Genomic DNA, 26128 nt, shown 5'->3' with positions numbered 1-26128 from the left:
ATTTTTATTAAGGAATATTTTATATGGATAGCTCTTCTGTTGAGAGTACAAATTCCTATAGTTATTTCATAGAGATATAAGGGATATGCAAAACATATCATCCACTAACTATTTCATTTATTACTGATTTGCCCTTTATGATCTTTTATTCTGAGAAAAATCAAAGGGATTGGTGATTTGGAAGTCTGGGTGTTCACTTCCCCTGATTCTGTTCAGAGTACAGCCCAGTCCAGATAAGCAGGACTACCTAATCCCGCCATGCTTTATTTTCTAACTATGCAACAGCTAGAGCATTAGGAGTTATGAGCAGGGAGGCTGCTATAGGACCATTCTCTCTTTCAGTGTTTTCCATGCCACCTGATGTTCCCTTGACCAGGCCTTTGGGTGTGTGGGAGAAGCTGGGCAAAAGCGAGACTGTGCTATGGTATGAGTTCCTTCAGAAAAATGTCCAGCCCACGAATGATGTTTGCTGGCTTAGACAGTGACCTATTCAGCTTGGTTCTGTCTAACTTGATGCTTTTCCTCAGGAGCTGCTATCATTCCCCAGATGTAACAGTGGAGTTTGATCCACCTTTATCTTTTTGAATGAATTCATTTAACAAATATTTACTCAAAGGCTTCTGTAGCATTGGGCATGGTTTGGGACTCAGAATGTCATGATGAGCAAGAGTAATCAAAGTCTCTGTGCAGCTACAGATGAGTAATAAACACATGAACAAAGGATAAGTTAATCACAGATTGTGGTGAGTGCTAGGAGGGGAAAGCCAGGGTGGCATGGGTCAAATGGAGCCTGTTTCTAGATAGGGTGGTCAGGGAAATCTCAACTTACTGGGGAGGTGACAGGCTGTGATATAAAGCTCAAGAAAGAGCCAGCCATGAGAAGAGGATGGAGAAGGATATTTTATGTAGAAGGAAGAGCAAGTGTAAAAGTCCAGAGGCAGGAAAGAGTTTTGCTTGTTTTTGCTTGTTTAAGGAATAAGAAGGAGGCAGAATGGTTGGGGCATGGTGAGTGAAGGAAAGAGTAGTGAAGAAATGAGCTGGAAGGTCTGTAAGAACCAGACATGCGGTGCCCAGGGAAGAGCTGGGGATCAGTTTGGATTTCCACTAAATGGAATGGGAAGCCACAGAAAGGCTTTAAACTAATGGGACAGAGGATTTGCTTGTACTTGAAAAATAATCTCTTTGGTTGTTGTATAAAGAACACAATGTAAAAAGCAGTAAGTAAGAACACGGGAAAATGAGCTCGAGGCTATTTATGATGTTGATTTCTGTCCCCAACTTTCTTGTTGTCTACAATGTCAGATCTTATTCAGTGGGATTCCGCTGCTTCAGAAGTCTATTTAAGCTGACTACTGGTTTGGGGAGTTTTTACTCAGATAAGGCATCTATTCATTTTCCCATTTTTCCTTCCATCCATTTATCTCTAGTCCATCCATCCATCCATCCATCCATCACTTATCCATCCATCCATTGATCCATACATTCTACAATTATTCATCAATATGCTGCTAAATGCCAAGCCCAGTACCAAACGTAGTTTCCTGCCTGAAGCCATGTACAGTCTATTTGTTGGTAGAGACATGCAAATAAATAAATAACAACATATTATAATAAGGGCTATAAGAGTGCAAAGTACAATAGGAAGCACCTAGCAAGTAGCCACGATAAGAATAGGTGACATTTGAAGAAGGTCTTGAAAGATGAATAGAAATTTGCCAGTAAAAGCTACTTTTTCTTAAACTTTTACTGGGTACTAAGCAATATGCTTTAAATTTTACACACATTATCTCACTTAGTCTTTCTCTCAACCTAGCAGGCTAGGTAGTATCATTCCCATTTACAGAGAGATTGAAAAATGTTCCCATTGCACAACTTGTCAGTACCCATCCTGACTGTTAAACCATGTCTGTATGCTCCAAAGTCCATGTTTTTAACTATATTATTTCTCTGTTATCTACAGATAGGAGTATTATTTTGATGGGATAATATTTCATACATGTAGTTCTTCTATGCAGAGTGTAAATCCCCATAGTTTGGTTCATAGAGATACTGATATGCAAAAAAAATTAATTCACTATCTATTTCAGTCATTATTGTTCCACCTTTTTAACAATTCTTTCCGAGGAAGAATTCAAGCAAGTGCATATAACAAGCTGTTATAGGCAAAAAGGAGCATGTCAAATTTGAGGAAAAGGAGGGGTTTGGAGGGCCTGAAGCACAAGGTATGGAGTGGTGGAAGGTCCGGGGATGAGCCTCTGGATAGGATAGAGCCAAGGCAGGAGGCATCACACACCATGCTATGAGTTTGTCTTCCTCCTGTGGGCAACCTCAGCAGTCTGGTCATTAGCCCTCTTTCTTTACAACCTGGAGAACTGGATCAAGTCCTGATTGATCTCAGCAACCGACCGGCAACCTAAAAGAACAATGTGGTTAACGAGCTTATTGCTCTAAAACCCCAATGACCTACGTCATCATGGGTAATGGGATGATCCAATGGGAACAGGCCTGACTTGATCTCTGTGCTCACCCCGGGAAACCATTATGGATACCAGAATCACATGAAAAATGTGATTCTGATTGCCTTGAGAATTACTTTGTGAGCCTGTGCCCATGTCCTCTTTCAACACAGCCATGTCAAAATGGCATAGTAAAAATATAGAAACACTATTTTAGCATTTTAGAAATAAATTCATATGTGCCATAGATACACTTGACCTTTATCTGAGCACTGATAAGCCTCAAGGATATAGGAAGTACATGTCAGAGAAAAATATGAGTCAGGAATAAGAGATGGGATGAGTACTTCATACTGCGGTTGCCTTCCAAGGGAAAGTTCTGCAAAATTTAACACTTTAGTAAAGGATCTGAATCAAAATGCAAAATTAGAACTGTAGCTGAGATGAGACACAGGGATTGAAGAGAGTGATGTTGGATCAGAAGCGTGAAAATTAGAGAGGGTGACAAAACTTGAGAGATTCCTAACTCTGGGAAACGAACAAGGGGTAATGGAAGGGGAGGTGGGCAGGGTGATGGGGTGACTGGGTGATGGGCACTGAGGGGGGCACTTGACAGGATGAGCACTGGGTCTTATACTATATGTTGGCAAATTGAACTCCAATAAATAAAAAAAAAGGAAGGAGAAAGAGGGAGTAGTATGTTGGTACAGACTGGAGAGTTGTGGCCTTGAGTGGACAGGAAATCCCGGTGATGATAAGGCAGAAAACTTGAATGCCAGGATGTGTAATGTTTAATTGAAGTTTTTTCCCACATGTATGATGTGTGTAACTTCACCTCCCAAAACACAACTTTAGCAAAATGTATTATTTGTGAAAATAAAATTAATGAGAGGGGGGTTTTCCTCTCTAAAAAATCATGCCTCTGTTGATTATAGTGGACAGAGATGGCAGGCATGGGATACATAAATAACCCACAAACAACTCATTCGGCAGAAGCAGGAACTTGGTGCCAGAGGTGGCTCTCCTCAGAATGGCAGTGGGGTCTTAAGAGCTTTGGGTTTCCCCAGAGGGGAGAACAGTGGGCAGGCAGACCTATTCAAGGAGTACAGAGATGCGAAAGTATGATCTTTGGTTATATATTGTAATACAAATAATATTTAAATGATGTAAAAATGTCTCAATAGTTGTAACAAAGTCATGTTATGACTTCATCTTAATACAGTTTGACACATAAGCCTTGGAAATGCTTCCGTGCTTACTCAACTCTCATCAATTAGTTTCTGGGTCTTATACAATACCAAGGACACTGCCCTACACTTGGCAGAGGCTCAGTAAAAGTGAGGGAGAATGCATAATTATGATTTTCTTCCACTCTTTCATTGCTATAAATTAGGAGGATGTTTACACTAAAATCTTTTGGCTACTCTAAAGTGAAGTAGGTAATTCCAAACAATAAACCTCAAGAAGGTTCATATACTTTTTAATTCAGCCTCCTCCCCTTGTGAAGAATGAGATCTCAGTGAGGTCCATGCAGCCTTGTGTTGGTATGATTTACGTGTGGACATTTTTCAAGAGAGATCATGATTTTAACCTTTCTATAATTTCAGCAATTGGTGTCATGGTGAGAAAAACACGACTTTTAAGCTTATTTTGCTTTCAGAGGGTCATAAAGGAAAAACATCACACATCTCCAAGGGAATCAGGTGAGAGAAATCACATCAACTGATTCCTCTTGGGTGCTGATTTTGTGTCAGGCACCTTATGTGCATTGTGTGCAGAAGAGCTAAGGGGTGCAGAATCTCAGGGCTTTCACACTATGATTTTGCACTTTAGTGAGTTCCACCAAAAGCACAAGCGCCTGCCTCAGCTCCCATCTTCCCAAGGACCAGCCTGGGGGTCTACCCTGGGGAGAGACTCTTATGCAGAGGATGCCAACCGATACCCTTCTGCTTGAGTTTTCCATTCTTTCTCTTCCTCCCTCTTCCCTGTCCCATGTTTGGTAGTGATTACTAATTTTTATATAGACATTTAAAACAATACATTCTCATTGTAGTACAGTTAGAAGGAGGCGAGTATAAATTGTCAGCCTTAAAAGTGCTCACAATTCCGTTTTTTTCTCTTGCCCCTTTTAAAAAAGGATGCTCTCCTCTTTATTTCAGAAGATTTTTCCAGCCACCATTTCCACCCCAGTGACTGTTAAGCGTAAACTTTTAATAGAATAAAAAAGCTTTTTTACTGTTAATTCCTCCAACAGGCTTCTGTTAAAATAAGATCAGACATCATTTCACAAAGATAGGAGAAAATATTTGGGGGATCAGAAGTCACCTCAACCTCCTGGAATCTGCAGAAGCTCATGGGTCTTCTCGTCCTTCACTCTCCTCCTTCTCAGGGTCAAAACACACCACTATGATATCTGTTTGCCCTTGTGCCCTCCATTCCCTCATGAAAGGGCCTTGGTAACACCAGGTCACTTACTGACTTATCTTCATAGGCTCTGAAGAGTATGACTCTGGTCCAAAGCTGAAAAGTATGGCTCTGGTCCTCATCCTCCATAACTTGATCTATTCCTCCCGTTTCCTTTCTTTAATTAATTTGCTCTGTGGGAAGGAGGCTGGTACTGGCAGTAATGCTGATCTAAGTTTTGTAACTTGTATTACTCAACCCCAAAAGGTTCAATCTGTAGTCCCAATAGACACTACTAATATAACTTGGACACTGAGTACAAGACACTTGTCCAAATATCAGACCAAAACCAGACTTGAGAAGAACCAGGACATCTTGCCTTTGTGCCTGGCACACGACTGATGCACTGTAATATTTATGGAAATAAGTCAATGGCATGAAAATGGTCTTGATTTCACATCAGAGCTCTTGATTCATTATTTCCTTACTTCTGGAGAAGTATTATCAAATTTTAGAATTGAGGAGTGAATGGAAGTCTTATTGAGATTCATCTTGTCTGAGCTTTCACATAGTGATCAGTTAGATCTACAGCAGACAAAGACAATCAAAGACAGAGTCATTTGGCCTTTGGCATTTTGGTAGGGTAATTCTTTTCTATGAGACAGCTCCAGGCATGTTAGGACATTTAGTGTCCCCAGCCCCTGAGCACTAACTACCCGCATTATCCACCCTACAGTTGTTGTGCCTACTAGAAAAAAATAAATTCAAATTCTAAACCAAATCTTCCTCAAGAGGGCAGTCATCCATGATCTTAGTTGAGAGCTACTATTTTATAGATCACTGGGATCCCAGGCTTTGCTAAACTTACAATTTTTTTTTCACTTACAAATTTTTATGAGCACTACTTTACGATAACTTTATCTTTGACTGAAATCCACCTGCATGTAACTTTTAGACATTTACGTTTCTCTGGCTGTGGTTACACAAGACGGCACTTCTCCTTCTCCCCGCCTTCTCTCCTCCTGTTGTGTCTATCTCCCCAGTTCCTCCATGCCTCCTCCTTGACATAATTTCTCAATTCCTCACAGTCCATGAATATGAAAAAGTGACACACAGAGCCACACCCAAAAAGCCTGGTGTGTGATCCGAACACAGAAGAGTATAAGGGGACACTCTTTCCTATAATCTGAAATTGCATTTGATTTTGTAGCAAAGGTGTTGCATCTTGAGTCTGTGTTCAATTCTTTGTCTGGGGCATCTTTTTCTTTCTCTCTATTCTAGGCTGGGCTGGGAGAAACTAGCTAGAAGGGGGAGCCGCCACTCCTGTGCCCTCATGCCTTCAGGTCTAAATCAGGAAAAAGACTATAAAAACTTACCTGTCAGGGCCATGGAAGTGTGAAACTCATTTTTTATAATGTTCAAAACTTCCTCAACGCCATATTCACCCTGCTTCCAACATGCGGGATGGGGAGAGACAAAAAAGAAGTGTGAGGGAACATTCTGCCCATGTGCTGAGTATCAGTTCTAGGCATGTTCACAGCTGCAGTGGGGAGGATGGCAATGTCTGTAAAATTGGAACAATGTCAGGAAGACAGGGAAGCAAAGAGGAAAAGATGGGGGTGAGCATGCCTGAGAATGTGCAACATGCTACAGAGATGCAGGCAAGGAGTAGCTGTCCCTCAGGAATCTGTGGCACCTCAAAAAATGGCTCAGCTTGGATGGTAAGCCACAGTAAAGTGTGGGAAAAAAAATGAGAAGCACAGTATCTTGATTTTCACTTTGCCACTCTCACCTTATAGGCAAGACCCCAGAGGATTGGTCTCCCCAGAAACACACACTTAGCCCCAAGGGCCAGAGCCTTGAGCACATCATTGCCAGTTCGGATCCCACCATCCAGGTATACTTCCATTTTCCCTTTCACAGCAGCCACCACTTCTGCCAAGGCATCAATCTGAGAACGAGACACATGTGGCTTGAGGGATTACCATTTTCACTCTCAGGGATCATGGGACACAGGTGCCCCTCAGTGTGGGTTAGGAATAGGAAGTCCAAGTGTGGATGACATCTACTGGTTTCTTCCCCTCCCCTACCAGAGCAGTGCAGCTAGGTCCCCAAGCCCCAAGGACTTTCTGCAGGCTCCCTCTCTTGCACTTTCTGCCCTGACAGAGTGTGACTTCTCTCTGATTCACTTGTTCAGCTGTCTACAGCTTGGAAGAAACTCTTGGTTTCTCCTCATATCCTAAAGGGGATATTTTCCATTAACGGTATTCACTTTAGTGTTCTTTTTAAAGTACATTTTGACTTTTGGTTTTCTCCTATCTTCTCTGTTTCTAGTTCTCCATTGCTAAGGCACTGAGTCTTTTTTGGCAAGTGTCTGGATCACAGCCCACCTTGTGTAACCGGGCTGCATGTTCCTTACACACCACACTTGAACCACCTGTTCTTGACTTCTGTGTGTGTTATCAAAGACATAGGTTGGGAATGGAAGCAGCAGTGCTGTTGAAGTAGGGTTGAAGACTCTGAAAGGTAAAACAAAAGCTGCTTATAACTTAGCCTGGTGTTTCCCAGGCTTTGTCTCTCACCTTGTGTCCTCAGTTCTAGGCTCTGTAGTTACCAGGCTGTGCCAATCCATGGTGCCCCAGACTGAGCTGCACTCCTGAGCACCTCCAAGTCTAGGAGGAGGGGTGACAGCAGAGTCTGGGAGGAGAGTCCTTGAGGGTAGAGTTCTGGAACTGCCACAGAGCTCCTGTTCTATGGCTCTTGGACTGTAGAGGAGGAGAAACTAGCCCCAGGGAACTTCTGCTGCCCAAGGAATCAATGGGAATTCTACCTCAATGAGATCCTTTGGATTACTGAGCAGAATATGAAATAAGGAAGGAAAGAACTTTGTACTCTAATTTACAAATGGAGAAGAATTGAATACATTTTAAACTGACATTGATAACTGGTGATAATGCATGTCCAAATAAGGGGACATTATTTTATATAATATATAAAATAATATATATTTTATATATTTTTATAGTCCCAGCATGGTATTATTTGGAATATTTCAATGATTTTGGGAAAAAGAAATGAACATATCTGTACAAACTCTTCCAGTGAGCTGTACTGGACAATGGAGCTGATGGAATTTGAGAAACAGACAGGGAGTGAATTTTGGCCTAGGGTACAATACTTTAGAGTTACTTTCTATAGGTCATGATAGGACATTCATTAGAGCTTTCAGGAGACAACAGATAGCTCTGACCCTTTTCCCAGGTCCAAGGAAGAAATACAAGAAGTGCTAGATTTGGAACCTTCTAAAGATGGGAACTTCAAAGAGTCATACTTCTCACAGGGAGAGGCTTGGGGTGGAAAGAGTGAGGTGCTTACCTCAGGCACAAAATTTAAGGAGTGCCAAAACGCTCAGATAGATAACATTTGAATGCAATATTTAAGAATAAAATGGCACACTTTGACCTGTGAGCTGGAGGGCTTGTTTTTATAAATAAAGTTTTATTGGATCCGGGGCCACGATGACAGTAAGATGAGTGGAGGCAGGCTATGCAGGCACAGGGACAGATACTATCTTTATTTAAAATGTTGATATTTTGTTGGCCATGGATTTTTTGCATTAATTTAAAATTTTTAAATAGTACATTAAACTATTATTTATCTTACTAGGTTTTTTCTGGCACCTTCTCAAATTTTGAGCCAGAGGTACCTCATCAGCTTTGCATTAATCTCAGCACTGTCCCTGGATGACCTTGGGTTTGGTTGTTAAAGTCAGATGGCTTGGGAGAATTATGTATTGATCAGCACGATAGGGAAGGAGAAATTCTCTCTTGGCTCCTGCGTTTGCTAACAGTCATTCTCTACTGAGGAAGAGCAATAGGGAGCAATTACTTAGCTTTTCTTTCCAACTATTACTCAGTCCTTCCGCAAAGGGAGCAAGACTAGCTAAACTGATTCATGAGAGAGACACTATCGTATATGTTTTATTAGAGTTGTTTCGAAAGTCAACATTCTACTCTATTTGTTGCTTGCTGGTGATGGGCCCTTTTTTGCTTTCTGTTCCTACCTGAAAGCACAATTGGGACTACTTGGGACCTGCTATAATCTTTTGCACTCTGTTCTGCCCATTTCTGGATGTGTGGGAGGTGGCCGATGGCATCTTTTCAGGAGTTGGATGAGAGAGCTAGCATGTGCTCTGCAGATCGACTTTCTCCTGGATTCATAGGTCAAAATCTGGGGGATGGGAAGTAGGAGGTCTAACTGTTCTCTTTAGTCAGTTCTTATGAAGAGCTCTGGTAAACAGTGTCCCTTACTCTCCAAGTGGGCTTGTTATTCTGTGCCTGTTCTCTGTCAGTGAGAACCTGGTGGGGAGAAGGGGGCCAGTGATTAGCACATTAAACCTCCAAGTTTCACAAGCCTTGAAATGTACAAACCTGCTGATACAGCTTCCCCATTTCCTGGAATTCATCTTAAAGAAGTAATTGAGAGTGTGTTAAAAATTTAAGGATGATCACTGACACATTGTTTAAAATCGTGAAGACTTGTAAGTCATCAGATATTCAAAAGTAGGCAGTTGATTATATGAATTGTGCATTCATACTATACACCATTAAAGGTGGGAGCAGCATATATACTGAAGTGAAATTATGCTCTTAGTGTATTGATAAAGTGAAAAGAGAAATTACAAAATAGTATGTGGCTTTTTAAAGTGTCATATTTGCATTAAGAAATTGATAAAAAAAAAACAAATCCCAAAATATTGTCATTAATGATAGTGATGAAATTAGGGGTGATTTTTATCTTCTTCTTTTTGTATATGTACATTTTATAACTTATCTGCAGTGAACATGTCTTACATACATAATAAAAATAACTTAAAAGAGGAAAAAACCCACTTCCCTTTCTTTTTTTTTTTTAAGATTTATTGATTTTTATTTTGAGAGAGAGAGAGCATGGGTGTGCATGAATGGGAGGGGCAGCAGGACAGTGAGAAAGAATCCCAAGCAGACTCCGTGGGGAGAGTGGAGCCTGCCATGGGGTTTGATCTCACAACCCCAAAACCACACCCAGGTGGAAACCAGGAATCAGAAGCCCAACCCACTGCATCACCCAGGTGCCCCCTTCCCACACTTCCCTTTCTTAGAATGGAATCAAGTAACAATAGAAGAATCTCTTGAAAAATATAAGCTATATATATCCATGAAAATAAATCAACAATTTCCATTTAAAGATTCTTTTCTTGCCTGCCTTCTCTTCATCTATAATGGACATAAATTCAAAAGACGGGGAGAAAATCATAGACTGTCAAAAATTTTTAGAAAAAGATTCATACGGCATTTTTTAGTTTTACTGTGAAAGATGGTTATTTATTAGTTTAAGTGAGGCTCTATTCCTTCCCAGGACACATCATATGAGAAAATATGTCGTTATACCCCATGCACACAGGCAAACTTTTAGCTGAATACTACTTCCAGAAGGCAGGAGACCTCAATGCCTTTGGAACATCTCTCCTATTGACTTCTACCTTAACCACTTATTAACTGTGTGAACTTGGACAAATTATTTAACTTCTCTAAGCTGCAGGATCCCCATCTGTAAAAGAGTAATAATTATATCCATCTTACAGACAGTTGAGAGATTTAGAGATGATGTATATATGAAGCTTATAAAAATAACCTGGCATATACTAGGCTGTTAATGATTAAAAGTCCTTGCAATTCACAGGAATATACCAGCATATGTGGTAAGGGAGAGGGGAGTGTAGGCCAATCTGCAATCTGCACAGAGTACCTTGCTGTAGGCACATACACACACACACACACACACACACACACACACACACACACACCCTCTGAAGTTACCCTACTTACAGATGCGAGAACATCATCAAGCTGCCTCCCACCATGGTTGGAAACAATGATGCCATGGACATTGTGCTTCACAGCTAACTCTGCATCCTCTTTTGTCAAGATCCCTTTAAGGATGATGGGCAATCGAGTTATGCTCTGAAGCCAGGAGAGATCATTCCAGCAGAAGGATGCATCAATGGGAAACATCTGGAAATAAGGCATTGGATTTCTCTGTGGGGAAGAAAAAAGAATCTTAGACTTGAGCTCCTTTAGGATTGTTTGATACATTTCAAAATGAGACACATTCAGATAGTCACCCTTCATAGGCCTTAAAAGAAGAGTAACGAAATCAACAACTTCCAGCCATCCTTTGCTTAACAAAATTTGTGCAAAAGAATCACTATTTTAATTTCTTATTCACTAACCATTAATTGTGTCCCTGCTCAATAACTATGCCAGAATCTGGGGATACAAAGACAAGACACAGTCCCTACTTTAAAGGAACTGAGTTTAGTAAGTGAAGGGGATAAATGAAAGTATTTATAGGCCGATGTAAACTGTTATCTTGAGATATACACAAGGTCATGAGAATTAAGAAATACTTTGATAATCCTGAACCAGATACTACCTTATAGTTAACCTTGGCTCATAATTTGAATCAAATATCCCATAAATCCCAATGTGTCCCTGTAATCTGAGATAAGGATTCCAGAAAATGTCAAGGCTAATTTGTGGTTAATGGGTAGAACGGTTGAGTCACTTGGCTGGGTATCACAGCTGCTCATTGACTGAAAAGGCTGGTATAATTATCTCTAATGTAGTCAAGGGACTCCAATGTTATCACTACTTTCTTGCTCAGGGGCACTCCATCCCATCTGACTGTAGGAGTTTAATGAGGAAATGGTCTTTGCAGTCATCTATTTCAGAGGTTCCAAACAAGTGTGCTGCAGATCCAGGGAGTTCTAAGTGTAGAGAGATACTGACTCTCAGTTCTCAAGGCAGTAGGGTAGGGCCTGGGCTGGTTATACTCCTTGGGCCAGTTACCTTGTCTGTGAGCATCTTCAGGAGGTCAGTTTACCTAAATATGCCATCCAAAATTATCATTTTCTAAGTGTCCCATAGTGTAAAAAATGTTGGAAGAACATGCTTAATTTACTCTCCTACTGCATGAAAAAATCCTTTTCATAGCTTTCCTAGCACCCAGCCCTGGCCAGAACACTTCAGGTGACAGGTTGGGTGCCTCCAGGAGTGAGGATATTTTGTGTTCTGTTCATCTAGAAGCTCTGGACAGCAGGAATCAGCTCAGCTTTTTGAACTATGGCATCTGCAGTATCTGCCAAGAGCAAGCACTCTGAACTTTTGTGGAAATAGAGAAGGGAGGAAGGAGGAGAGGAAATTTGCCTCCTGTTATGCTTGCCCATTGGATCTGGTATTTTTCCTACCTCTTTAGTTGAGCGAAGGTCTTTCAGCAATAAGTTCATCTTTAAGTCCAGTTGGTTTTGAATGTCCTGTCGCCTGTTGCCAAGTTTGGGTACATCCACAGTGATGACCAGAGCTTTGAAACCCAGGGATTCAACTTTCTGGACCAGCTGTTTGTTGAGCTGCTTGTCTGACTGCATATAGAGTTGGAACCACCTGAGGCCCCTGGGAGCAGTAGCAACAATGTCTTCAAGGGCACAGCTAGCATAGGTGCTGGTGATGTAGCAGATCCCGGCTGCTTGGGCAGCTACAAAGCAAACAACACAACTCAGTTTGGATGGAGAGCAGGGTTCTGGACTAGGGTGAGAAGCCCTTAGAGTTTGGGCCACCTCTGATCAGTTTACCCTGTGAGTGAAGATAAAGCTTGACTCCATTCTGCTTCTCATTAGGGTAGGAGGCATAGGGGGCATTCAGTCAGCCTGGGAGGCTGTCCCCATATATAGCCTGTCTTCTAGACCCTGTTAAGATTCCTAGCTAGAGGAGTCATTTAGTACCCAGAGTGATTTTGGACATGGTGCAGCTTCCAGATGGGAGAATGGGCTGCGCATGAACTTGCAAATGATGCAGAAGGGAACTAGAGAACAAAGGGTGAGGAAATGTAATGTCAGTGGAGAAGGTTAATCTTTGTACTGAAGAAAGCATAATATCTGAGTTAGAAGGGTTAGAAGAATGCTAGTTCTACTCCTCCTTAGCTGTGTGCCTTGAGTACCATTTTCTTCGTCTGTAAAACGGAGAGAAATAATACTACCTCTCTTATAGGGTTGCGGAAAATTAAACAGGATACTAGATATGGAAGCATTTTTATGTATTTTATTTATTTATTATTATAATGTTTTAAGTAAGGCTAGGTATGGAGCTCATGACCCTGAGATCAAGACCAGAGCTGATATTAGGAGTCAATGCTTAACCAACTGAGCCACCCACACACCCCTGGAAGCATTTTTTTAAAAGATTTTATTTATTTATTTACTCATGAGTGACACAAAGAGAGAGACAGAGACAGACAGAGGGAGAAGAAGGCTCCTCAGCGGGGAGCCCGATAGGAGATTGCATTCCTGGACCCAGGATCATGCCCCGAGCTGAAGGCAGACGCTCAAATGCTGAACCACCCAGGCATCCCTCTGGAAGCATTTTAAAAATTACTATGTGATGTGCTGTACAAATGCTTGGTGATAACGAGGTTGGCCACGGTGGTGGTGATGATGATGTTGACATTGCTGCATATTTCTCATTTCCTACTGTGATCATTGTTTTCTGTAGGATTCTCCAGTAGGCTAATGTCACTACCATTTCACAACCCTTGGGTACAGAATCTGACCTAATCAGGATTTAATATTTTCAATTCCTAACATCAACAGGAGATACCACATTCTTTTGCCCCACTACAAAAACAACACCACACATTCAACCATGAAGATTTAGTAAAGCAGTCATAGTCCTACAGAATATTCATGTTTCAGTCTAACCAGACTTGGCTCCTAACCAGACAGATGCCACTTCCAGCTCTAGAATCCTTGGATTCATCGCTTCCTATATCACAGGGTCAAAGTAAAAGATCCTTGGGAAGCCCTGGGCAATGTGCAAATAAAATATTTCCTAGATTTGACCTATATAGTAAAGATTATAAAGGGAGTCACAAGATTGTTTTCAGCCTCATCCCTCCCCTCTTCCTTCTCTTATTTTTCAGTCAAGTAGGATAAGAGAAGAGAATAAGGAGCTACTAGGAAGGAGACATACTCAATAAGAAAATTTTTGTCATATAAAATGACAAAGTCAGTCAAGGAGAAGGGAAATGCAACTTTGAGCAGGAGCACTGCCGGGGCCTTTGTAGGACCTCACGTTATGACTCTCTCCTCATCCTAAATTCAGAGACTCACCATTTACTCACCATTTACTCACCAGGCCTGGCCCAAGAAGGCGGTCAAAGAGAGCCCTATCTTGAAGCCATGCTTAGAATCCCTTTCTCCACAGACTGAGTGGTCTGCAACCCTCCTTCAAAGGATAGCTTGCTTAATTTCCACATCTATTCATCTGTAGCCGCCCTCTCTAACCATTCATTATGTTGGAAATGGATGTTTTCTCAATCTTAGAGGAGATGTTATGGGAACATCCCTCCTTAATTCTGACCAGATTGATGTCCCTAAGCTCCTTCTAGAAGAAATCCTGCTACTGCTCTGACGGATACCCGCACAGTTCAGGGCCCCAGAGAAGAGAGCCTCAAGGTGTGGCTGGGTCATACCTCTGGCTGTGCTCATTTCTCCATCTGGCCAGACAAGGCAGTGGAAACCTGTGGGTGAGATGCAAATGGGGGCAGTAATCTCCTCCCCTTGGACTGTGGTCCGGGTGTCCACCTCTTGCACATCCTTCAGGTACCGGGGACGGAGGCGGATTCTGTGCTCAGAAACAAAGATTCTTCTGTTAGTGAAGTTACTCTCAGCATGTAGTGCTGTCTGGTGCTGAGGCCTCCCAGATTCTGGTGCAGGTCTACACCAGACTGGTGCCAAGAAGCCTCTGGTGGGGTTGGTTGGCTGATTGGGCCACACAGACCAACTTTCAGAAAGCATTTCCCAATACTCTGACTCACATTAACACCAGTTTCTCTAACCCCCAGTGCATGTGTCCTCCACATCGCTTCCAGGTTTGCTCTCTCACAGGTCTGTGTCTTTGAGTTTTGCCTTCCTGAACAGACTCTTAGCACTTGGATGCTATGATTCACTTAAACCATAACAAGGATTAGAAAAGAAAAGAATAGGGTGGCCTGGGCGGCTCAGCGGTTTAGCGCCGCCTTCAGCCCGGGGCCTGATCCTGAAGACCTGGGATCGAGTCCCTGTCGGGCTCCCTGCATGGAGCCTGCTTCTCCCTCTGCCTATGTCTCTCCCCCCACCTCTCTCTCATGAATAAATAAACGAAATTTAAAAAAAAAAAGAAAAAAGAAAAGAATAAGCAGGAAGGAGTTCTAGGCTCTTCCTTCATGAGTTAGAAACAAGTCTCTATAAAGAAAAGGCCACTGAAAGAGGACAAATTGCAGAGAATGATCATGGTGGGGGTTTGTTTTGTTTTATTTGTTTTTGTGTTTTGCTAGAGGCTAACTCATTTGAAGATTTGACTTAACCATTGCTTTAGAAAAAAGGAAATTCACAAATAATAAATATATAAAACACACTTTAAGTCCAATAAATACTTAGTCTCAGGTCCAAAAATGTTTGTTTTTCACAAAATGTTATTATTCCTCCACACAAATGTAAAAAAGTTTTGCTAGAAATACTGATAGTACAAACCTGGGTAAGATACAAACTTCATCATGAAGACAAAGTGAGATAAAGTGAGTAAGGGGCCTCATAGAGTGCTAAACAAGTATGAAAATACAGAATATGTTGTTCACCTTGTATTCCATTTTTCAATTTTCTCCTGACCTTTCTATTATGGGGGGAGAGCAAATTTTTTCTGTAAAAGGCCAGATAGCAAACATTTTAGGCTTTATGGGCCATGTAGTCTGTCACGGTTATTCAGATTTGCTGTTGGAATGCAAAAGCAGCCATAGAGACATGTTAAATGACTGAGCATGGCTGGTTCTAATAAAACTTTATCTATAAATGCTGAAATTTGAATTTCAAATAATTTTTATGTATAAAAAATTATCATTCTTCTTTTAATTTTTTTCAACCATTTAAAAATGGAAAACAAATTCTTAGCTTGTGGACCATCCAAAAACAGGTGGAGGGCCCGATGTAGCCTGTGGGCTGTTTACTACCCTATGCTCTACCTGCTGCTGTTCTAGACCAGCTCTTCTCCTTTGAAGTCAACTTCCTGTCACCCCTAAGACCCTTTGGGTCTCCATATTTCCTGTGTTCCCTCTCTCGACATACATTACCTCCTTTAAGTCAGAAGTTTAGGAACTTGGGAGATTTAGACCTACCCAGCTGGCTTTTTCTCCCAGCCCAGGTAACTGGCAACCTTGGACTCTTATACTATCTTGTCAGGTGGCAAAGTTGCTGGGATGCAGAGGGAGGATGACTTGTGCTAGTTCCACAGAGGCACTAAGATAAGTTCTTTGTCCATTCATCCTCTCCCCAGCCACCTGCCCCTCCCCTCATAATCTCCTAAGACCCCAAACAGTAACAACAAAGACCATTAATATATCTTGAGTACTCTGTGCTCTTTGGAGGCAGAGAGCAGAGCTACTACATTCCAAAGATCTCTCACACAGTGCACCTTAGTTTAACAATAGAAAGGATACAGGAGACCAGACAGACCTTTTAAATGCTGTGATGTTGTCATCCCGGGTGAAACATTCATCAGCTCCTCCTTCAATATAATCCCAAGTTGACTTAGACAGATGCTTCTGGGCATAAGCCTGAAAGTCTGTCAAACACACCAAGGGCATTTCTGGAATTTCTGGACCCTCAAAGGAAAAACCAAAACCAAACAAACAGGACACTGAGAATACGTCAGATATAGAGGAGAACGTAAATGTGGGGGCTGTGGCTTGAAGCTATTTGGATTCAACATTAATTTCCCTGTAGTCTTTATCCCAATGGAAGTACTGCCAAAGGTGCTAAAACCACACTTCATTCTCCCTCCCTCATCCCGAAATGCTGATTATCTGGTCTTCTAAAATATCCCTCATGTCTGTACCCACAGCTCTACACCCACTGCCTCAGATCCATTTGAGGCCCTAGCACCTCTTATAAGATTATTACAGAAGCTTCTTATCTTTGTCTCTCAACTTACAGATTCACTCTCTATCTTGTCTCCCTCCGGCTCCTGGGATCCTTCTGAAATATAAGTCTGATCAAATGCCCATGTGATGGCATTCACAGCTTTCCTGGACCAGCTCCTGTCTTATCAGCTTCATTCCGGGTAGCTTTTCCTTGTCATTTGAGTCACTGTGAGTATTTTCCTGAACATGCCCAAGGGTTTTCCTAGCTCTGTATATTTTTGGAAGGATATCCATGAGGCTGGGAAAATTGTAACTGAACTGATGCCATTACCCGGGAGCTCCTGGGAATCTCTGGATGAATGAATTGCTTGGGGCCCTGGTTGACATCAGGGAGAAGCTATTTTTGACTCCTTGGCTGAGTCATTGAACATGTTCATCTTAAGACCAAGTGACCTCCATTCATCCTCACCCCCAATCTGAAGTAAACCTGGAGCTTGGAGCTTCTAAACACCCACCCTCCACCCCCTGCTGCCTAAAGAGGAAAGAGGGCATGGTTTGAGGATAGATCCCTCTGGTAGGGGCAAGTGCAGTGGGAACTCTAGCTGCAGAGATGCTAAAGGCACTGGTTGCAGTCAGGGGCAGTATGTGGATCTCCCACATGAGAAGATTCCAGCAGGAAAGGCTAAGAAATCTGTAGTCCATAGTCCTGGGCATCTCCCTGGCAGCTGGCACTGGAGTAAAAATTAGCCAAAGGCTGTGAGTAAAAATGAAATGGCTTTTAAGTCATTGACTGAGGGACAGGGATAATAGGCCCCAGAAACTAGGGCTTCAAATGTGAATGGGGAGGCTCCTCTAATGGACAAAGGGGCCAAGGAAACCAGATGAAATGTGAAGTGGTGGGGATCTTGGAAAGGGTAGGGATGGAGTAGAACTGGTGGAAGGCAGCCAGGGCCATACTAGAATTTAATCAGGTCAAACAAAGAAGTAACCCCAAATACCTACCCACGAGGTTAAGCAGAAAGAAGTTATGACAGGCAGAAAACAGAGCCCTTGGGATGTGCAGTGAGGAATTTGGAGCATAGCCACAGTGCTTTTTATAGGCAATGCTCTTTGTCAGTGAATGGGAAAGGAGTTATTGAGGTGCTGAATTGAGTTTGACAAGGTACAACAACCAAGTCTAATTTATCTCTTTCTTGCCCAACCCTTCAAAGTCTCAGTGACTCTGGTCGAATAAATTAATCATTGTATTTATCCATCTGTATTGCCATCACTGATTTAAACCTCTGTGTGCATAAAAGAGTTAACATAGCAGGCTCTAGGCCTGCTTTCAAAGTTGGACCTTGGTTGGAGTCTGGGAACTTGGACTTCAAAAGGGTTCCCACTATTCCCTGATAAGAATAGATTGCTCACTATGTCTGAATTGATTGCACAAACAACCTGGTTTATGCTGAACATCTGCTTTCCCTCTGAGGGTCTAGAATTTTGGCCTGGGTTCAGCAGAGAGTGTCAATATGACCACCCCGCAACAAAAAGCCTTGGGCAATGAGTCTCTAAAATGAGCTTCTCTACTGGTCAATGCTTCAAACGTGTTGCCACAACTCATGGCTGGAGGAATTAAGTGCATCTTGCATAATTCCACTGGGAGAGAACTCTTGGAAGTTTTTATACCTATTTCCCTCTGGATTTTGCCCTGTGAGCCTTTTCCCTTTGCTAATTTTGCTTCTCATTCTTTCTCTGTAATTAATCATAGCCTTAACTACATGCTGTATGCTATGAGTCCTCCTAGTAAATCACTGAATTGGGACCCCAACATGCTTTGTATCCCCATCACTGTATGTGACAGGGAGGTGCTGTTCATGAATGTTCATTATTTGAATTTAACATTCTCCTGTTTTGTCATCTCTGCCTTATTAGATGAGAATTCTCCACCAGGTTTCTACTCCTAATGTCTCAACAAATCTCCATATCCTATACATTGCACATTCACAGAAATGATGTTCTGCAGATTTCTGTCATAAGACCTCAATAACACTTAAGTCTAGTCCAAGACAAATGGCTCAGACTCACTCAGAATTACTTGCCTCGAATAGTGGGAATTATAGCATCTGGAAACTGCTTGGAAATAAAGAAATAGCTCAGCATCTTTGTATATACCAAACACTTCATTATCACATTTCTATTTACAATTTCTTTTTCTCTCTACTATTTCCTTTCTACTTCCCTGTGAAGCAGACAGAGAAGGTATTAGTGTCTTCATTTTGCATTTGGAAAGAATGAGGCCTAGGATATGGACTAACTTGTGAAATATCAGGCAGTAAATTATGACCGGGGAAGGCTCAGACTCCTGTATTCTGGTAGCCCCTAAAGATAGACATTCTCTTTTTTCGATTTCATGGTGCAGAGAAAAATAGTTGGTTCACATAAATTACTCATTTTATTAACTTTAAAAGAATTTCTCAGGATGAAAATATAATTATAATGCATTTTTGTCTTTTCATAGCTTAATAAAGTACTGAGCCCATTATTTTTATCAGAGGTCCAATATGAGACCTCTAGTTGACCAGAAGGACAATTCCATTGTTCAAAGCTTTCCCCACATTTGGAAGGGACACTAAACACTATGTTTTTATGTATCTCAGTTTGATCCATACCAGACTTAAAGCCACCAGGAATTCAAGAGAGGATCCAAATTATCAAGCGGTTTTCTTGTATTCCCATTTTATTTGATCTCAACTGCAGTGTTTTTTTCTTTTTTTCTCCTCTATCCCAACTACCCAAGATGAAGACAGAGTGGAGAAAAGGATAGAAAGGGTAAAAGTCTCTTGTGAGAACTTTAGCTCATTGTAGGTGATTTAATTTATTCAGGCTTTTTGTCTCCTGGTTAGAAAAAATGGTGAAATATAACTAGCATATGGGTGATAAAAAGAAAAAGCCCAAACATAAGAGCAAGGACATTCAGTAGTACCTGTTGCTCATGATTGGAAGTTCAAGCAGTTTTCCCTGATGGGGAAAGAAAGAATGACAGACTATGACCAGTAGGCATTTCAAGGGCAGAGCTTTTCTTCAAGATTGCCATTTGATATAATGCAATTAGGCTAGATAAACAAGTTGTCTGTCTTTGAAGATTTTAGATGACTCATAATTCATGTTGGTGTCACTTTAGGAATCTGGTTTATCAGAGCTTCTATTTGTGTGAGAAACCCCTAGGTGTTCTGTAAGAAATCTCAGGGTGGAAATCCCAGGGCAGGTCATTGAGATACAAGGGGAGCAAAAGCTGCTTCTAAGAATGCAGCTCCAGGTGCAAATGTTTGATGATGAAAGGTGGTGTCCTTCAAGACCCTCTGACCTGGTCCCCTGGGAACTTATGCCAAGTTTCTCAATGAAGTGGTAGAGATAACATCAAGGCTATACTTTGGGGACCTTATCTGAGGGATTACACTGTTCAAGGTTGGCTGAAAGTGCTTTAATCACTGTATATGGGATGACAGCCTCAAGGAGAGTAGTTGCAAAGCCTGTTGCCATTACCATAGCAACGGTAGCCCTGGGAGAGGAGACACCGCAGCACAAGGAGGCCCTGGCCCATGTGTGGTGGTAGAGGGAGGGGGATCCCAGGGCTGGGACCACAGTCAGTGTCAGGACCAGAGAAGACATGAATCAGCAATGCCCTGACTGAGGCACATAAGCTCCCAGGGAGTCTTCCAAATGGGGAGGAAAGGTCAGGGTAAAGGAGCTGGATTTCTAGGAACATCTGGTCAGATATCAGAGTGTCCATAACATTGAGGGTTACATTTATATGGGAACAGTGAGGGAACAAGGGGCCCAGTGTGGGTCTGTCAGCCACCAGCCTAGTCAAATCACTTCTGGCCTTTCTCCTGAGCCTTCACAAGATATGAATGGAGGACTCAGGACCCCTTCCAGGCTACGATGGACATTTTTAAAAATTCTATTCTGTTTTGTGTAATAATCATCTTTCCTCTTCAGCCTCCACTCCTCAACTACTCCCATTAAATGATTTTTCTTTTCAGTAATTCAACTTCTCTTGACCTATAGTCATGTTCTACCATGAGGAGTAGGATGTTCCAGGTCTTCAGAACCTCTTCTGCAAGGATGACGAGGAATGACTTGTGTCTACCCCAGAAGCTTTGTTTATCACAAGTTGAAGTTTTTGAGGCTCTGAGGCGAAGTACATTTATATTAAGGATATACTCACCCTGGAACTATTGTGACCTAATTAGGTCATTAGCCTCCCACTGCCCTACCTCCCCAGGCCACAAGACCACAGATCCTGCCTGGTAAGGATTAGAAGACAATTATTGCTGCGAGGGACTTCAGAAAGAGGAAAAGATGTGTGCAAACCTATACCATAGCACAATTTAAAATGAACTTAGGTCTTCCATCTCCACATTCAGTGCTCTTGCTGACATACTGGGTGACTCTAGCATTTTCCTCTGGATAACTGGGCAATGGTACCTGGATTCACTTCTCTTTGAGAACTAGCTTCTCAGCATCAACCCAAGGCTTCCAGAGGTTCTTGGCTGACTCAGTCACTGGAGCATGTGACTCTTGATCTTGGGGTTGGGAGTTCGAGTCCCACATTGGGTGTAGAGATTACTTAATAAAATCTTAAAAAAATAATAATCCTAAGGTTTCCAGAGACTTACCTACACTGGATTTCATCATTCCACTTTCTCCTCTACTCCTGACCCAACTTGGTTAGCCGATATCAGCCAGAAGGGCTGAAGTTAGAGGTATTGCATAAACTGGACTAGGGGACTGGTCAGTGGACTGCTGATGGCAGCAGACTGACAGGAGAAGTTCCTGACACTTATTAATTATATGAGCATAGGCAAAGCTATTTCATCTCCCTGGGCCTCAGCTTCTCATTTGAAAACTATAGGTTTTTATATATTTTCCTTTTAATCTCTACCAGATTTGAAGCCACCAGAAACTAAAGCCACTAGAAATTGAAGTCTTTGGTGTCTTCACATGCTTGGCTGGCCAGTAAACACAAAGACCTCATTTATATGCAGCCGTGTTGACGTTCTAGTCAACCATTTAGTTCGTGGCAGTAAAGTACATAACAGGGAACCAGCACAGCCTTTGGGCTTATTCCTAACACCAAGTGACTGGGTACTCAAAACCTTCCTTCTCTCTCTCACTCCTCAACTTTGAAGCCTCTCTTTAAGTTGCTCTGGCCCTGTGACGCCACCTTATGGCTTCAGTGGGGAACTGTTAGACCAGTCACAGCACCGCTTCCCTTCTACAAGAGGATGTGGGCTCTCACTCAACCTAGGTTCCCTACTCCCAGACCCGGGGGGAGTCCATTTTACTACATATGCATGCCTTTTCCTCCTTTCTCCATTTATCCAAACCATTCTCTGATTTTTCTTTTTCTGAGAATCCTTCTCACGAATTCTTCTCTTTGCCTGATCTTTCCCATTTCTTTCCCTTTACTGTTTGGAAACCAGAGATAACTCCATTGTGGAAGATGAGATATAGTCTCTTGGATTAAGAACAAAAAAGTTAAAAAAAAAAAAGAAATTTTAAAAATTTGAAGTCACATTAGATGTGATAAAGAACCTTCAAAGACTTTGAAAACACCCTCAGAGGCACCTTAAGTAAAGAACCTTAAGGGAGGATTCTCTGAATTCTCTCTTCCTCAAATTAAGCCTGCTTTTCCTCATCGCCATTATTTATGAAAAATAAAAGAAACTACGCATTACATAATTTTCTTAGTTTTCAGTTTCAGCCTAAGACTAGCAATGCAACAGCGTTGCTTTATACTCATTTGCATTGCAAATAAGCCAATTTTCTGCTACTTTGTGAACCAAATGGGTATTTCCAGTGACCTGGGAACCCAACCACTATTTTAATAGCATTCTTTCAATGGGAAAATGTGTTGAGTTCCAAACAAATGACTTCCAAGTAGAGTTTTGGAGCACGGCCATGTTGTGTTTTGTTTTTTATTTGCTTTTTATTGAAGTTCAATTTGCCAACGTATAGTATACACCCTGTGCTCATCCCATCAAGTGCCCTCTTCAGTGCAGAGCACAGCCATGTTGTAAATTATGTGCTTTCTATGAGATTGTGGGAGACTGTTTGGGCATACTGGAGATATTGATCCAAGTGCTCATATGGTGTTTTGAAAGTTTGGGGATTTTCTAATTCTATTGGCCAGTGGAATAATTTGAATACAAAAAGAACCTTGGAGATAGCATGATGGCTTCTTGATGATAAAATGACAGTAACATTGCAACCATTTATCAAGTGCTGTATGTTGTGCCATGCACCATGTAGATTGTTTTATGTGCATTAATATTTCAACCCTTATAATAATTCCCATTTCACAGATGAGAAACCTGAAGCTTAATACTTTGCCCAGCATCACACATTGGTAATATGTTTTGACTTCTATGGCCTGGCTCTTAAGCATCATGAAAAAAAGCAAATGTGTATAGCCAAGTATGGTTTATAGAATGAGAGAGTTGGCATTTAAATGCCATGGGCTTATGTAGCTTTGCCCGACAAGTTCCCTCAAGAAGATGCAACTCAATAAGAAAGTAAGAAAATTTCATTATTTGGCTGGCCATGAACAATAACCAGTTAAGCAATCTTAACAATCTAAAAGCATTTTTACATATATTATTCCATTACATGCCCACAATAACCCAGTGAGATAGTGATCAGAGGGTAGATATACAACAGTCTCACTTTATGGATGAAAATGTTCAAACCCAGAGAATTCAGGTGATTTATGCTCACACAATAAGAATAGCAAAGCCTGACCAGAAATCCTTCTGACTTGCTGTGGATATAGTTGAGCTGGTATGGAGTAGTAATGGTGTATTAAGAGACAGTCAGGTCTCTGTCTCATGGGATTGGGAGAGCTGCATATAGCAAGCATGGCCAATTCCCATACAATCTAGGCTATTGAGGAAGGTGTCCTGGACGGAGATCATTGTTCCTGCCCCTTCGTTTGCTTAAACAGATGAAGTGTGCAAAACAGACATCAGAAACTACACAAATGTTCAGAACAAGCTCCAAACTCTATTCTTTTTACAATTGGCTTTAGATCGTAGGTGCATTTCTGTCTGATAGTGGTAGTCCTTAGGAGGAGGTAGCAGGAGAGAAACCAAAAAAGGCAGGGCTGTTGGAAATGGGGAAAACCAGCTATGAAATGGAGCTCTGTCCCTTTTTGCCGTCCTCCTGGCACATCTCACTATGGCAATGACTCTAGACTGTATTTCTGAAGGTCATTGCTTTCAGCAGCTAATGATGTTCCCTACATCCTTAATAGCTGAGGGAGTCCGTGGAGTCAGGAAGATAGACTTTTGTAAGTTTTGCAACTTGGCCTACTTGGGCCAAACCTCAGTCTGCTACTTGGTTCTCAGTCGCCATGGTTCTATGAAAAAGTAATTTGTGAAGAAAGAATCTTAAGGCCTATCCCCTAGAATCCTTGGGAGGACTGAACCATATAGCCTATGTAAAGTTCCTAGAACATTGCCTTGTGTAGAGTAGTCCTCAATAAATGGTAGCTTCATGTATATTATTCCCCTTGTTGATGACATTTGCAGTCTCATCAGAGTCTCTGGAGGTTGGAAGTTGCTTCAATTTTGTGATAGCATAATTTAGGCCCTGTGTCAGGTTTACTCATTTGTTTATCTAAAATTTGTCAAGTATACACTGTCAGCCAGGAAGGCAGAAACTTTTACTACTCATCATATGCTCCATGACATCTCCCAGTTGCTATGAGATGGCAGGGCTCTGTGACTAGTTCTGGCCAGTGGGCTAGGAGTGAAGTAACATGTGTTAAATCCTGGGCCAGGAATTTAAGAACTGATGTGTAGCCCTTGATCTTTCTCTTCTTTTGGATACAATAATGTGGAGGCCATTATCCCCAGAAGGCATAGCTACAAGATAAAGGCAGCTTTGGTCTCTGAATGATCATTTGGACAGGAGAGGCCCTGGAGATCAGCTGATTTTGTATGAGCCAGAAATGAATATTTATGTATTAACTCACTAAGATCTCAGAGTTTATTCTCTACTACAGCACAACCAAGCCTAACTACTACATATATCTAGGCATTGTGCTGAACAATAGAGATTTTTAAAAAATTTTTTCAGGATGTCAATCTCTACTCTCAAGAAGCTTACAGTCAAAGAAGACAGATTTCAATAGCTCATTCTCTGTTAGTTGCTATGGCATAGAGTAACAGGAATCCTTTCCTGAGGGAAGGTATCTGGGGATTTAGGAATATTCCAATTGTTTCTCAAGTAATGCCAATAGATGATATTCTACTCCATCCAGTTTAGACAAGCTCCAATTCTCAGCTATCCATAAAATGAGGAAGTGACTATCTTATTGTAGTGTCTGAAGCAGAGCCTTCCTTTGCTAGTTCCCTCAGTGTCCCTTGGTCTGTCTCTATACAGCCCCTTTTGGCCACATCTCTCACCTTGAAAACTTACAACCAGCATCTATAATGCTAACACAGTCTCTGGCCTCTCTTCTAGACCTCCTGCCACTTCATCTGCTTCCCCCATTCCAAGCTCTCAAATGACACTTGTTGTTTGATCAACAAACCTGATGTTAGCGTCTTCCAGTCTCTGGGGAGAGTGGTGTTCAGAGGCAGCTGTTGAAAGCCTGGCTCACTGCTGGATGTGGTAGGAAACATAGGTCATTGTCCACAACTCCATGAGTTCAGAAAAGGTTCAAGGCAATAAGTTAATTTTCCAGCTTGGGAGTAAATGAGCAACTAGGCCAGAGCAAGGTTAATCTTGAAATGAACCTTGTGGGTTTTGCAAAGTCACCTCAAATTTAAGTGAGTTCATTACAAAATTAAGCTTCAAAATAAAATAGTAGCAGGACACCTGGGTGGCTCAGCAGTTGAGTGTCTGCCTTTGGTTCAGGGCGTGATCCTGGAGTCCCGGAATCGAGTCCTGCATCAGGCTTCCTGCATGGAGCCTGCTTCTCCCTCTGCCTATCCCTTGTCTCTCTCTCTGTATGTCTCTTGTGAATAAATAAACAAAATCTTTAAAATAAATAAATAATAAAATAAAATAAATTAGTTGCTTGTTTGCTCCCAAGCCATATATGTTCCCATTTCGTTAAAGATGGTTTCAGGAAGGGAGCAAGTGATTTCAGGTGGAGAATTACAAAAGCCTCTATGTTGTAAAAGAAAGGCTTATCTGGGGAGGTTCACTGATGGTCAATGATTAAGGCATAACTTGTCCAGGTCCTTCTCTCTGTGCCTGTCCCCAGCTCTTGTCACATCCCCTTAGCAGTA

The 26128-nt window shown here is 41.7% G+C and overlaps 1 protein-coding gene and 1 long non-coding RNA gene across 6 annotated transcripts in view; one reads left to right on the top strand and one right to left on the bottom strand.

Annotated features, from left to right (window-relative positions):
• LOC112664110 (uncharacterized) overlaps nt 1-26128 on the top strand; it is a 74412-nt gene that overhangs the window by 21783 nt on the left and 26501 nt on the right. The gene's annotated exons all lie outside the window — the stretch shown is intronic.
• HAO2 (hydroxyacid oxidase 2) lies at nt 1727-25582 on the bottom strand. 4 transcript variants are annotated; one of them, XM_049095694.1, is made up of 8 exons: nt 25427-25582; nt 16438-16586; nt 14424-14575; nt 12148-12431; nt 10727-10936; nt 6652-6810; nt 6236-6308; nt 1727-2413 (listed from the first exon to the last, which is right to left on the bottom strand). In XM_049095694.1, exons 1-8 carry the CDS (start codon nt 25514-25516, stop codon nt 2358-2360), a joined length of 1173 nt encoding a protein of 390 aa, XP_048951651.1. In that variant the 5' UTR covers nt 25517-25582; the 3' UTR covers nt 1727-2357. The 4 variants fall into 4 exon arrangements, with proteins under 4 accessions (XP_048951651.1, XP_048951652.1, XP_048951653.1 ...); XM_049095695.1 differs by having other exon boundaries at nt 6236-6305; XM_049095696.1 differs by lacking the exon at nt 6652-6810.

The sequence above is a fragment of the Canis lupus genome, chromosome 17, assembly GCF_003254725.2.
Source record: "Canis lupus dingo isolate Sandy chromosome 17, ASM325472v2, whole genome shotgun sequence".
Lineage (NCBI taxonomy): Eukaryota > Metazoa > Chordata > Mammalia > Carnivora > Canidae > Canis > Canis lupus.
The sequence above is the reverse complement of the archived record's forward strand: the minus strand, read 5'-3'. Positions and strand labels throughout refer to the sequence as shown.

What these genes read in the sequence shown, in the direction of transcription:
- HAO2 (XM_049095694.1), bottom strand. Translation starts at nt 25,516, where the DNA reads ATGTTTCCTACCACATCCAGCAGTGAGCCAGGCTTTCAACAGCTGCCT. An exon ending in AACATCACAGCATTTAAAAG is followed by an intron (nt 14,576 to 16,437) that starts GTCTGTCTGGTC and finishes TTCTGAGCACAG; the next exon opens with AATCCGCCTCCGTCCCCGGT. An exon ending in TTGATGATGTTCTCGCATCT is followed by an intron (nt 6,811 to 10,726) that starts GTAAGTAGGGTA and finishes TCTCGTTCTCAG; the next exon opens with ATTGATGCCTTGGCAGAAGT.